The sequence below is a fragment of the Sapajus apella genome, unplaced genomic scaffold, assembly GCF_009761245.1.
Source record: "Sapajus apella isolate SASKATOON/1434 unplaced genomic scaffold, GSC_monkey_1.0 scaffold85, whole genome shotgun sequence".
In the NCBI taxonomy this organism is placed as follows: Eukaryota; Metazoa; Chordata; class Mammalia; order Primates; family Cebidae; genus Sapajus; species Sapajus apella.
This window is the reverse complement of record NW_022437025.1, coordinates 6,876,356-6,889,334: the sequence shown is the minus strand read 5'-3', so window position 1 is coordinate 6,889,334 and position 12,979 is coordinate 6,876,356. Positions and strand designations below refer to the sequence as shown.

The 12,979-nt window shown below is 52.3% G+C and overlaps 1 protein-coding gene across 8 annotated transcripts in view; it reads left to right on the top strand.

The window, feature by feature from the left end:
• Window positions 1-5,053, top strand: part of EVC (EvC ciliary complex subunit 1) — a 90,446-nt gene extending 85,393 nt beyond the window's left edge. For 4 of the 8 annotated variants that reach the window (XM_032254173.1, XM_032254168.1, XM_032254174.1 and 1 more), the window contains 4 exons: window positions 969-1,095; window positions 2,330-2,423; window positions 3,142-3,253; window positions 4,157-5,053. In XM_032254173.1, the coding sequence (XP_032110064.1) occupies window positions 969-1,095; window positions 2,330-2,423; window positions 3,142-3,253; window positions 4,157-4,319 (496 nt within the window). In that variant the 3' untranslated portion in view covers window positions 4,320-5,053. Of the gene's footprint in view, window positions 1-968; window positions 1,096-2,329; window positions 2,424-3,141; window positions 3,254-3,755; window positions 4,109-4,156 lie in introns of those variants that run through there. The other 4 variants (XM_032254172.1, XM_032254170.1, XM_032254171.1 and 1 more) reach the window with 2 other exon arrangements.
• Window positions 5,054-12,979: the final 7,926 nt, after the last annotated feature.

The window sequence follows — 12,979 nt, the reverse complement described above, 5'->3', positions numbered from 1 at the left end:
GGCTGCATTTCTGTGCCTCGGGACGCCACATGCACAGCTCCCAACCATGCTGAAGGTGGCTCTGCCTTCAGGTCTAGAAATTTGACCCGGTCCAGAAAATCTGCCCTAAAAGATGGGAAGGAGGCGGGCAGGGGGCAATAATGGAAACAGGGCGGCTGAATCTGGATGCTGCTGTTTGCTGAGGAGCTGAGGGCACCCGGAGAGGGGGTGGGCCCTGCGGCTCCGTAACAGGGTTGCCTGCCATATTCGGGATTTCCCAGAGGCTGCATTCCAGGAAGCTTCTCGTTTTACAAGGGAGGGGCTGGGGCAGTTCTGAGATTTAAAATCAGGGATGGGAAGCTGGTAGATCTCCGGTCCTTTCAGGAGAATGCTTCTCCGCGGGAGTAAGATTGTTTTTCTCACGAGACGATGCCACCTTCTGCTCAGCCATGTCACAGATGTGTGCACTCAGGAAGGCCCCACGTCTCTGGGCTTCTTCCCCCGGCTTTTCTACGCTGTCCTGCTGGTGTTGTGAAGCTCCTCCGAAGATCGCATGGAAAGTGTGTGGGCAGGACTCTGTAAGCTCCTGCGTTGTAAAGGGCGTCCACTTCGATGGAGAGGCAGCCTGCCTGTGGGGTCTGGAGCTGGGGCTGCTGTGAATGATGGCCCCAATGACCAGGCCCCTCTTGGGGTTCCCAGGGATCAATGACATCTAGCATCCACTACATGCCTCCATGCAGCAGCCCTTCAGAAAGGTTTGCGCTGGGACCCTAGTCAGCCTGCAGCCCCAGTGGCACTGACTTCCTCCCTCCCTCCCTCTCTCCCTCCCTCCCTCCCTCCCTCCCTCTTTTCCTTCCTTCCTCCTTCTCCCCCTCCCTTCCTCCCTCACACGTGCTTTCCTGTCTTCTTTCTCTCCTTCCTCCCTCCCTCCCTTCTTGCCTCCCTGCCTGCCTCCCTCCCTCCCTCCCTGCCTGCCTTTCTCCCACCAGGATGCTGTCCCAGCAGAAGAGGTTCCTGGCCCAGTTCCCGGTGCACCAGCAGATGCGTCTGCACGCCCGGCAGCAGCAGGCAGGAGTCATGGACCTTCTGGAAGCCCGGCTGGAGACCCAGCTGCAGGTATGAGTTACAGAAGTGGGCCTTCAAAAGGCCATGGTTTAAAGAGGAGCAGAAATAGCAAAAGCCAGCCTGTGACCGTGGGTCAGCCATGGGACCGTTGTGAGGGTACGCCCTGGTCCCTGCACCTCCCTGCCTGTGGCATTGTTGACCCGCCGAGTCTCACCTGCTGAGGGTGCGTCGGCCTCACCCTAGGACCCTGAATCCCTGGAGGGCAGGTGGCCTGTGTGGAGCCCTCCAGCGACTGTAGCACCTCAAGCAGGGCCAGGCCCTGAGCAGCTGGTCAGCCCTCATCTACAGACCTGACGGAGAACTGAGCACCCCCCTGCGGGTGCATGGCCACCAGGAGGCTGGTGGTATAATGGTGACTTCTGTAGTCACTCAGGCAGTGTTGGTGGGAGCTAAAGTTTACCCTTTATTTACAGCAAACAGGAAGCTCAGCTCTCATGATACAAAGTGCATATTTCATCACACACAGTCCCGTTTGTGTGACAGTATACAGTGGATATAAGGTGAGACTATAACTGTGGCTAAGCAAAGCGGCTGCCTTTAAAAAAATCAAATCTTCCAGAATGGAAGCATTCAGCAGAGCGCTGGCCCCTTCAGTGTCCTCCACTGACGGTGGCAATTGCAGGGTGACAATGATGAGATACAGCAGTGCTGGCTGGTAGGCACTTACTGAGGCTCTGCGATAGACAGTCGTGAGCTGAGAGCTTTGCACGCACTTTCCAACAAAGGAGGTTACTGCTGCCATCCCGCGACAGGTGGACACATCAAGGCATGCACAGGTTAAGTTGCTATCCAGGGTCACACAGTTCATGCATCAGGGAATTCTGATGTGTCTGGTTATGCCACGGTGTTGGCAGTTAAGGGCCAGTCTGTGGAGTCGGGCAGAAGCGGGTCCCGTCCTATTCTGCTGCACCTGCTCCGGGCAGGTCACGGAGCCCCTCTGACCTCAGTGCACTCAGCCAACTGGAGACCCACGGCTGCTGTGAGTGAGGATACACAGTTATGTGCAGGAGCTGGTAGATGTCAGCTCCTTCCCTCTCGGGTGCCTCCTCCTGCTCCTCTCCTCCCTGGGATGCATCTTAGAAAATTCTCCTCCACACCAGGACAGGGACGTGGTCCCTGGTGGCCAGCCTCGAGTCGCAGACTGCACTCACTTGGAGAGAGATGTAGAGAAGTCCAGAAGGCAGAGGGAGGCCCTGCTGAATGCTCCTCTCTGCTTGCATTTCAGGAAGCAGAACAGAGCTTCATCACTGAGCTGGCAGCCTTGGCCCGAGTGCCCCTCGTGGAAAGCAAACTGTTCCCCGCTAAGCATGGGCCGCTGGGTGAGTCACAGATGCTTGTGCTGCAGCGGGAAGCACTCTGGGCTGAGAGATACGGGTTCTAGTTCCACACTGGCCGCTAACTAGCTGTGTGGCCTTAGGCATTGTGCCTGGCCTCTCTGGGCTTTTGTGACCTTGTCTGTAAATGAGCAGGCTTGGCTGGCCCACCCCACAGGCCCGCTTGCTCTCCAGCATTTAACAATTCCAGTTCCTGGGTCTGCTATGCACTGGCTGTGTCTCCTCACTGACTCCATTTTTCCATCTGTACAGTGGGGATAATAAGCCCTCCTCCCACCCCTGCCAGCAACAACTTCAGTGACATCACAGGATGTTTTAACCTGGTAATGGGAGAGTGACTCAGAAGGTGGTGTGAAAACACAGAGATCTATTAAGGCAAAAGCTGTCATACTGGTGCTGGGTTTTCAGTTGCTTGCAGCTTCATTAAGTCTTCCAGTCACTGGCTCCCAGTGGGAGCCGAGCAGCCCGGAGCTCAAGTCCCAGCTCTGCCACTTACAGGCAGCACAGGCTTGGGAGAGCACGTCGCCTTCCTGGGCCTCAGTTTCCTCATCAGTTGAGCAGCTGTAATAGCATAAGGTACCAAGCACACACTTGGCCCACACAGCACGCTCAAAAATGTCAGGCTGGGTGGGCGTGAGGCTGCAAGAAGTTGTCACTTGTCTGAAGTCACAGAGCCATGTGTGGATTCATCTGTCCTCTACAGAGAAGCCCCTAAGGACTAAAAGGAAGAAACCCCCACCCCGGGAAAGAGAGGACCTGGGGGTTCCCAATGACGAGGACCTTGCCGCCGTGGCCCACACCTCAGGCTCACTTAGGTATGACTGGGCCCCAGACCTATTGCCTGTGGCTGGGTTTGGTAAGTGCACTCAGCTGCTGGATGCCAAAGGTCTGGGCAGGAGAATCTATCCCCTCATAGGCATTAAATGTGAAGGTTCCAGAAATGACAGATATGAACGCAATTTGTGGGCAGTAAGCCATGACGATACCAGGGGTGCCGCATGGCTGTTACCATGCCTGTTTGTGCCTCATTAGGCCAGGTGAGCCTTGGCCTATCCCCACACCCCATCAACATTCAGCCTGAAGTGTTGGGCAGTCCCCTCTTTGACCAGGGCTGGCTGTGGTCATGGCACTTGGATGACTTCCTACCCAAGAGAGGGAAACAGGGATTTTATTTGCTTCTTGGCAGCCCATGTCAAAGTGAAAATTGTTTTGATCACCTTTAGCTGCATTTTCATTTATTCTGATTGGGTAAATTATGGCATCAGGATGGGCGTGGAGTCTGCATACTAACCGGCTGCTTTTCTTCCCTGTTTTAAGCAGCAAAAGGCTGAGTCCACAAGAAAGTGAAGCTGGGGACAGTGAAAACTCAAAGAAGATGCTCAAGAGAAGAGGCAACTTATAATTTAAGACCAGTCAGAGGGACGGGACCTGAAGCCCTGGGTCTGGGTGTGAACTCTGCCTTCCTTCCCACAGCGCTGAGAGGCAATGAGGAGGGGGAGGGCAGCAGTGTCTCTGCTTCAGAGGCTCTTCTGAGATGGATGGAGAAAGAATAGAAACGTACCCTAAAAAGCACAAATGGGCACTATCACCTGAGAAAATTAGACATTCCCCTGTTGGAAACGTGTCTCTGTGGGTTTACATTTCGTTTGGCTTGGAGCCCTGGCTTGACACCTCATGGATCTTTCCATGAGGAAAGATCCTCATGGATCTTTCCCCAGGGGGTACTTCATGAGGGGTCCAAGCCTCAGGCCAAGAACCCAAGAATTCCAGAGCCTGGAATCCCCAGCCCAAAGGCCTGTCCTGGCCCACCTGGGGCTGAGGATGTACAGATCCATAATGACACCTGCAGAAATGTATTTTCTGAGGTCACTTAGAATATGAGGAAGAGGGCATGGCCCCAGCCTTCACTTCACCTGGGGAGGGCTTCTTCCAGACAGCAGACCCCTTGCCCCTGCAAAGAGAGGTCATGGGGGCACCTGCTCTCCAGATGGATAGTGAGAGCATCCAGAAGCTTCCAGACCAGCCCCTTGTCCACCACAACCAGGAGAGGCCTTTCCTGCCTGGAGAGAAGCTTCCAAACCAGCCCCACTCACCACAGCCAGGAAAGGCCTTTCCCAGCTGGAGAGAAGCTTCCAGACCAGCCCCTCTCACCACAGCCAGGGGAGGCCTTTCCCAGCTGGAGAGAAGCTTCCAGACCAGCCCCTCTCACCACAGCCAGGGGAGGCCTTTCCCGCCTGGAGGGAAAATGGCTCCTTTCATTGAGGTTCAGGACTGTCACCCTGAGCACTGTGAACATTTTGGGCAAGGTCATTTGTTAGGGGAAGGAGTTGCCCAGTGCACCACAGGATGTTCCAGTGTCCCTGGCCTCCGCCCATCAGATGCCAGCACCTCCACCAGTCGTGGCAACCAAAAATGTCTCCAGACACTGTCCTGTGTCCCCGGGGTGTCACCCCCTGTGCTGAGTCAAAGAGTGCCTGCCCTGGGCAAATCCAGGACAGCCATGGGTGTGTCCACAAATCCCCAGAACCTAGTGAGCCCTCTGGCTCTGGGAGCCCCTATCTCAGGGGTTTTCTTGGCCATTTGTGACTTTTCATTTCTTAAAACCTGAAATAGACCCTCAGTCAGGTATGAGTGACTCCTTCCCGGAAGTGGCCAAAACTTCTCAGCCTGTGAGATCTCCAAAGTTAACCGACAGCTCCCTCTTGTGGATCACTAAGATATTTCATTATTCCATGGAGTTGTGCAAAGCTGTGGCTTCCTTGGTATCACCTTTTTTTTTTTGAGATAGAGTCTTGCTCTGTCACCCAGGCTGGAGTGCAGTGGTGTGATCTTGGCTCACTGAAACCTTCGCCTCCCAGGTTCAAGCAATTCTCCTGCCTCAGCTTCCCAAGTAGCTGGGACTACAGGAATGTGCCATCATGCACGGCTTGTGTGTTAGTGTGTGTGTGTGTGTGTGTGTGTGTGTGTTAGCAGAAGCTTCCCAAGTAGCTTGGACTACAGGAATGTGCCATCATGCCCAGCTAGTGTGTTAGTGTGTGTGTGTTTTGTGTGTGTGTGTGTGTGTGTGTGTGTGTGTTAGCAGAGACAGGGTTTCACCATATTGGCCAGGCTGCTCTGGAACTCTTGGCCTCATGATCCGCCCACCTCAGACTCCCAAAGTGCTGAGATTACAGGCGTGAGCCACTGTGCCCCACCAGAAATCACTTTTATATTGTCTCATGGCATTGTCCCCAGTGGCTCCCTGCTGGGGAAGCCTGATTTTGTGACATGTGTATGGTAAATAAGGCCCTCCGGCAGCACCATAATTGGTCAGTTATCCTGAGCCCGGAGCTCAGCAAGCATCCGTGGAATGATCACAGGACCCCTCTCCTCTAAGAAGGCTCGCAGCTGCCTCCCTGCTGCCAAGCTTGCAGCCTGACTCCCTGGCTGTTGCATGGAGCATTTTGCTTCTGGGGTGGCTTCCTTAGCCCAAGGGAATGTGTAATTTGGTGTTTGACCCTGCCCCTACCCCTGCCGCCCAGCTGTTGTGCTGGGCACAGTCTGGGGCACAGGCCTCCATGATGAAGATGCGTAAGCTGTGGGTGCGTTCATCTGTCACAAACCAGCACTTGTACCTGCTGGTGGGAGCATGATGGGGACTTCCACGCTGGAATTGCTCCCTGATTAAAATGAGATATGGCTATCTGGAAGACATTGCATGCTAGCCACCGCCCCTGGGCACAAGCTGGGGCCCACCCTGGAGCTGATGAGGGCTTGAAGGACGGAAGGGCTGAGCCACACGAAGGTGACCCTCAGGGCCAGGCGAGAGAGAAGAGGATCAGCAATGTGGCCCCAGGATGCCTCTCAGCTGCCCTGCCTCCACATTAGTTACCATCCCCAGTTCTTATTATGGGCTGTGGGCTGCTATGGTGATGGATGGACGTGGATTTGGAAGGGGACCACGAGAGATGGTGTATCATGATGTATTTGTGAATTAATTCTTGAGTGAAAATAGGATCCTCTGACCTGTGCTTGAGACCCCAGGATGAAGCCATCATGGTTTCTGGTACTCTCTCAGGGTCAGTGCACTCTGCCAGGATCCCCCCCACCAGCCAGGGGGGCACGTTCTGCAGAGCATTCCTTCTGAAGCCGTGGCCAGGACGGTGCTGATCTTGCTCTTGCCACAGAAGCCTCTCCTGCTGTTGCCAGGTTTCTGGGTGCAGGGGAATGCTCAGCTTGCTCTCCGGTGGGCTGTTCTTGGTCCCTCACTCACTCAAGAAAGGGAGAGGGGACCATGCCAGGCGTGGTGGGCTAGCAAGTAAAAATCGGACCCCAAAGAGTTTTTGCAGAAACTGATTTATTTAGGCAGAGAAAGAGAAAAAGGAGAGAGAGAAAGATGAGAGAGAGATTCCACGAAGATTATGGAAGGGGACCCAAGTATGGAATCCGAAGTGGTGTGGATGAAGGGGACTTTTAACCTGGGAGAAACTCCCTCCTCCAAGCCCTTTGACCTATGAAAGGAGTTCCTTTAAGCTTCCGCTGGAGTGACTGACTTTGATTATTTTCCCGTGCCAGTGAAAATGTAAAAAAAGACCCTTAAGACCCCGGATGGAGGTGGGGGAGCATGGTGCTGGGAAGTTCTTGCCCTTGAAACTATGTGCCCTTGTGGACCGGGGAAGAGAATGCATTCCTTCACTGCCCCTGCCATCTACTCATCACATGTTCTCCAACACAAATCTGTCTGGGGGTGGCGTTCCCTGGCTCTTGGGAGGAAAAGCTGGATCTTTGCCATGGACCATGAGGCCCAGTGAGGTCTGGGCTGAGCCCACCCCTGCAGCCCAGCAGACGCCCTTCCCCTTCAGTCTGTACCCGGCCCCTGTCTCCTGTCATGGCCTCACATGTGCCACCCGCCTGCCCCCACTGGGCCTTTGAGTATGATGTGCATTCTGTCTGGAAGACCCCTGTCCCCTCCCCAGTCCTCTGTCCAGGGGCTCCTAGCCACTCCTCATATGGACTCAGGACTGACATCTCCAGAGAACCCCCTCTTTCCCCAACCCTGAACAAGATCAGGGTCGCCCTTAGACTGTAGGTCCTGTGTTCTTTGCTGCTGGGACTGTGATAGGGGAGGACAACCTTCCTCTATTTCTTGCCCAAGTTCAGAACTATGTGACCTATATAGACAATCCCACTAAACCCAACTCAGCTAGCCCTTAACCAGATCCCAAAAATGTCCCAGGCCTCCCTAGTGTCACCCAATATGCAGTGGCATCAGTGGGAAAGGGAACAGTGGTCTTACAGATTGCAGCTGAAAGATCTGACTGATGTTGTAAGCTGTAAGGAATGCTTCTGTGGACTGTGGCTAAGCCCACTCCTGGACCCTGGTGGGGTCTGTGCACAGGTGTCAGAAGTGTGAGCTCCATTAGCTTTACAGTGAATCAGCTGTGGGCACAGCGGGCAAGCTTCTCCTCCACCCTGTGAAGGCTCCCTGAGAAAGAACTGGCTGACAAAAGGCAGAGCAATAGGAAAAAAAGGCATTCCCATGTAATGTGCACGGCACAGGGAATGGCAGGAGAGTGATGACCCAGCAAACCAGTGAGGTCCAGGTGCTTCCACACCCTTCCTCATAGGGAGACGGGTAACGGGGGAGATGTGGCCATTTAGAGGGTAAAGCATGATTTATAGGGAGGATGAATCAATCCAAAGGCAGACACTGTCTTGGGAGTCATCCTTCCTAGACTGGCCAATCAGGTATTTCTCCTCCTCTCCAGAGAAGAATAAAAGAGAGAGAGAGGAGGAGAGGAGCAAGGGGAGTCCCCTAAGCTTCCCCACAGAGAGTGGAAGCCCCTCCCTCTTTGCAGATGGGAGGAGTGGGAGATGGGATTCTCTATTCTCCTCTAAATATTCCCTCTATGGCCCTTAACAGAGTGCAATTCAGTGCTTTGGGTAATAATCATTTGATTTGTACCCGATGTCCCCCTGGAACATACACTGTGGACCAGCCACATGCTGCCTGGCATGTAATAGGCATTCGTGGTTACCTGGTAGAAGGGAGGAAGGGATGGAGGGAGGCTGGGGATAGACTTTCCTCTCATGTTTTATGGATTGGAAGGGAGGGAGGGAGAGAGGGAGGGAGGGAGGAAGGGAAGGAGGGAGGGAGGGACGGAGGCTGGGAATACTATTTTCCTCCCATGGCATATGGATTTGGCTGTGTGTCAGCATTACCCAGGGGCTCATTAAAAACATTCTTAGCCCCATCCCAGAGACTCTGAGTCAGCAGATTGGATGGGCGCACTGGGGATCTATTTTTCCCCCACGGGGCTCCCACTGATGGGCTTGGTCCACTTCCTGATGCACCTCCTGCCCACCCGCATGGCCGCAATCCAGCCGCCGGACTTCATCTGAGGTCAGCTCTTCATCTGCCTCGTTCTGGCAGTGGTTGACATGAACATGCACCTCTCGAGTCCCCAATGGCAAGGAGCAAAAATGACTAACGTCCCCCGCTGCCGGACTTGGAAATCCTTCCCTGTGTGAGTGTGGAGGCCACGCTGCCGGCAGGGTGCTCCCAGTGTCTGGATGAGGCAGGGATGTAGAGGCTGCCTGAGCCCACAAGATGGGGCTTGTCTGGAGGACAATCTGGGCTCCAGGACTTCCTGCTCTCCCTGCTGAGACTTACATCTGTGCAGCACCAGAGTCTTCTCTCCCTTCCATCCCTTCTTCCCTCTCTTCCCTTTCTTTTTCTTCTGCCTCCCTTCCTTCCCTCATCCATCCTTCTTTCCTACCCCACTTCTTCCCCTCTCCACTTCTTTCCCTCTCCCTCCCTCCCTCCTTTCTTCCCTCTCTTCCCTTTCTTCCTCCTCTCCCTCCCTTCCTTCCTTCCCCTTCCATCCTTTCCGCCTCCCTCCCTTTCCTCTCTCCCCTCCCTCTCTTCCCTCCAATCACAGGGCTCACAGCTGCAGCCCAGTCTGTGGGCTCTCTGCCTCCTCTGGCTTCCTGCTCATTTCCCCTCACAGGTATTTTCCCCAATACACATCTCGCCCACATCTAATCCTGGCTCGGAGTCTGCATCTCAGAGGACCTGGACTTGCTGTCTCAGGTTTAGTAACCCTTCACCCTCCTGAGAACTCTGGACCCAGGCAATCCTAGAGAACTGCCTCCTGTCCATGTTCTTTCTCTGGAAACCACTTGGTGGCCTCCCCCATTCTCTGAGCAGAAGCAGGGCAGGTCAGGAAAAGGAATCAATGGGTGAGGCTGAGGCCCCAGCCTAAAAATCACAGGAACACCTGGCCCAGGAGAAATCCCCTGCACTGGGCATTTGCCCACACATGGCTACAGGTGAACGTTGGGATGCGGAGTTCCTTTTCACTCTGAAACTGGAGTCATGGAGATCCTGCTCGCCATTCTTCCTTCCAAATACAATGGCCTGGGTGAGGGAGGGTGATGGTTACAGAGACTTCCTGTTCTGTGTCAGGTCTCCTGTCCACTGCAAGTGGACACCAGCTGGGATCCCAAACTACCCACGTGGTGTTTGACTCCTGTCTGATAGGGAAAGACTTTGAACGCCACAGCCAGGCATAATGGATAGCCAGGCTGCCTGAGTGGTTTAATAGATCTCCCAGAAAATTCCCAGATGGGCCCTGGACACCTGGCACAGCCATGCCACAGCTTCCCTCCCCTTGGGAATGGGCTACCAGTGAGAGGCTTTACTCTGAAGCCAGGTGTACCAGGGGCCCTGTATCCTTTCTTCTGAAATCTCTGCAGGTCTCCACTAAGAGAAAATGAGAAACTTGAACTTGCTAAGAGCCTCTTTTGCTTAGGAGGCTTCTTCTCATGCTTTTTCACTTCATAAATGGACTTGAATGCAATGAACCTTTAGGCCAATGGCACTATCAATAGGCACCATCAAGGCCACACTCTGCCTTGGAAAGAGTAACACAGGGGAGAGTTATGTTATTTGTGTCAGCAGAGTAGCTCCACTGAGTCTGTAGATTTGGCCACAGGCTAAAGGTAGCACCATCTCTGGTCCACTGTCTGTGATCATCGTGGTCCAACCAACCCTGGGTGCTAGGACATGGTAGACCCTGCTGGCGGCTTCTGAAAATGGTTTGGCTTTACATACATGAGGAAAAAGTACATGCAAAGACTTTGCCCATTCGGTCTCGCTTTTTAAGAGTCAATATGCAGTCTGGAGGAAAAGATAAACCAACTCATGTGGTTTGGCTGTGTCCCCACCCAAATCTCATCATGAGTTGTAGCTCCCATAATTCTGTGATGTGGGAGGAACCTGGTGGGAGGTAACTGAATCATGGAGGCAGTCTCCCCCATACTGTTCTCGGGTAGTGAGTAAGTCTCAAGAGAGCTGATGGTTTATAAGGGGAAATCTTTTTTCACTTGGTTCTCATTCTCTTTCCTGCTGCCATGTAAGACATGCCTTCTGCCATGATTGTGAGCCCCTCCAGCCGTTAAATCTCTTTTTCTTTATAAACTACCCAGTCTTGGGTATGTCTTCATCAGCAGAGTGAGAATGAACTAATACACCAACCAATGCAGAGGGGCCAGAACCATCCCTTCCTGGGACATCGGAGCCAACAGTTAAGTGGTCTCTAAGCCCATTTACTTCATGTTGATAGGTTGAAATTGGCCATGGTGAGAGACTTATGTTGACACTTAATACCAATGTGGCCGTACTGAAAGGTGGAGCCTGTTAGAGGTGACTGGGTCATGAGGGCTCTGCCTTCATTAATGGATTAATTCATTCATAGATTAATATATTAATGAGTTAATGGATTAATGAGTTATCATGGGAGTGGAACCAGTGGCTTTATAAGAAAAGGAAGTGAGACCTGAGCCAGTACACTCAGCCCCCTTGCCATGTGATACCCTGCACTGCCTTGGGACTCTGCAAAGTCCCCACCAGCAAGAAGGCTCTCACCAAGTACACTGTCACCACCTCAACCTTGGACTTTTCAGTCTCCAAGTCTGTAAGAAATGAATTCCTTTTCTTTGTAAATTACCCCATCTCAGATATTCAGTTATAATGATGCAAAATGAACCAACACAGAAAATTGGTACCAGAAGTGGGGTTCGCAGAACATAGCAAACACTACAAACCAGGATTTTCTTTCTCACCCACCTTCACCCACTGTTCAACATTCATTTGGCAGCAGACTTCTGGACCACTGAATCAGAAGGGTCCACACAGTTATAATCACCTGACTTCAACAAAGGCCCCACGGCATCTTAATGGGAAGAATAGTCTTTGCAATAAATGGTGTTGGGTCAATGGGAGATCATATGGGAAATGGAGAACTTTCAGCCCTACCTTATATTGTACATAAAGATTATTGAGAGATGGCTCATAGACCTAAATGTGAAAGATAAAACTTGTAGAAAAAACCTAGAAGACTACTGTGGTAGGCAGAGTAACGTTCGCCATTCCTGCTACCAACATGACCACATCTTAATCCCTGGGCTTGTGAGTATGTTATGTAACATGGCTAGGAGAATTGGGTTGCAGATGAATGAATGAGAATAAATAGCCTTCCCTTAAAACTTTCTGAGAAACTCTCTCCCTCCTCCCAAGATCTCAAGAGGTAAAAGGAAGTCACATGCCTTAAAAGGAGTGTTGCAGCTCAGTCTCCAAGAAGTAAGGATTATGTCAGCTACTAGTTCTCCTATTACCTGCAACTGTGGCTCATGGAGGTGCTGGGGAACCTGAAGTTTGATATGGGCTCCAGATTATGCTGGCTGGACCGTGGCTCCTATGATCTGGGAGTCAGGCAAGCACCCCTTCAGAGTCTGTCTTAGAGAAGGTGCTAGTGCTGCTTCTGCTTCCACTTCCACCCTGACCGAGGAGGCGAGGCCTAGAGAGCAGGGTGGATAACTCCATACTGCCAACTTTAGTCTCCTGGAAGTTTCCCTTTAATAGTCCAAACGGGCCAAAGCTGAAAGTCAAAAATCCTTACCATTCATTCTTGGTCTTTTCATCCAAATATCTTTACCATCCATTCTTGGTCTTTCTCAGTAGTTAGCTTTGTTTCAAGGAAGTCTGTAACTGACCCTGAGCCAACACTTCTTTAAACCTTAACGAAAGTATCCTCATGAAGCTGAGGAGTGGAGGAGGAGGGCAACACCTGAAAACCACTGAGTTAGCATGGGCCCAGGCCGTCCAAAGCCACCTGCCTCAAATGACCTTGGAACTCAGTAATTAGGAGCAAGGAGCTTTGGATTAGGGCCCAAAGTGCCTGAGTCCAGGATTCAAATCCTGGTTCCATCACTTCCTAAGTGTGTGATCTTAAGTTTATTGACCTCACTCTGACTCAGCTTCCTCATCTGTACAATGGGGATAAATAATCCCTACCTCATAGAGTACCTGGCATATAACAAGTGCTATATAGATATTAGCCCATGTATTTGTTATCATCATTACCACCAACTTCATCATCATCACCATCACCACCATCATCATTACTGTCACCATCATCACCATCACCACCACCACCACCACCATCACCATCATCACCACCACCATCATCACCATCACCATCATCACCATCACCATCACC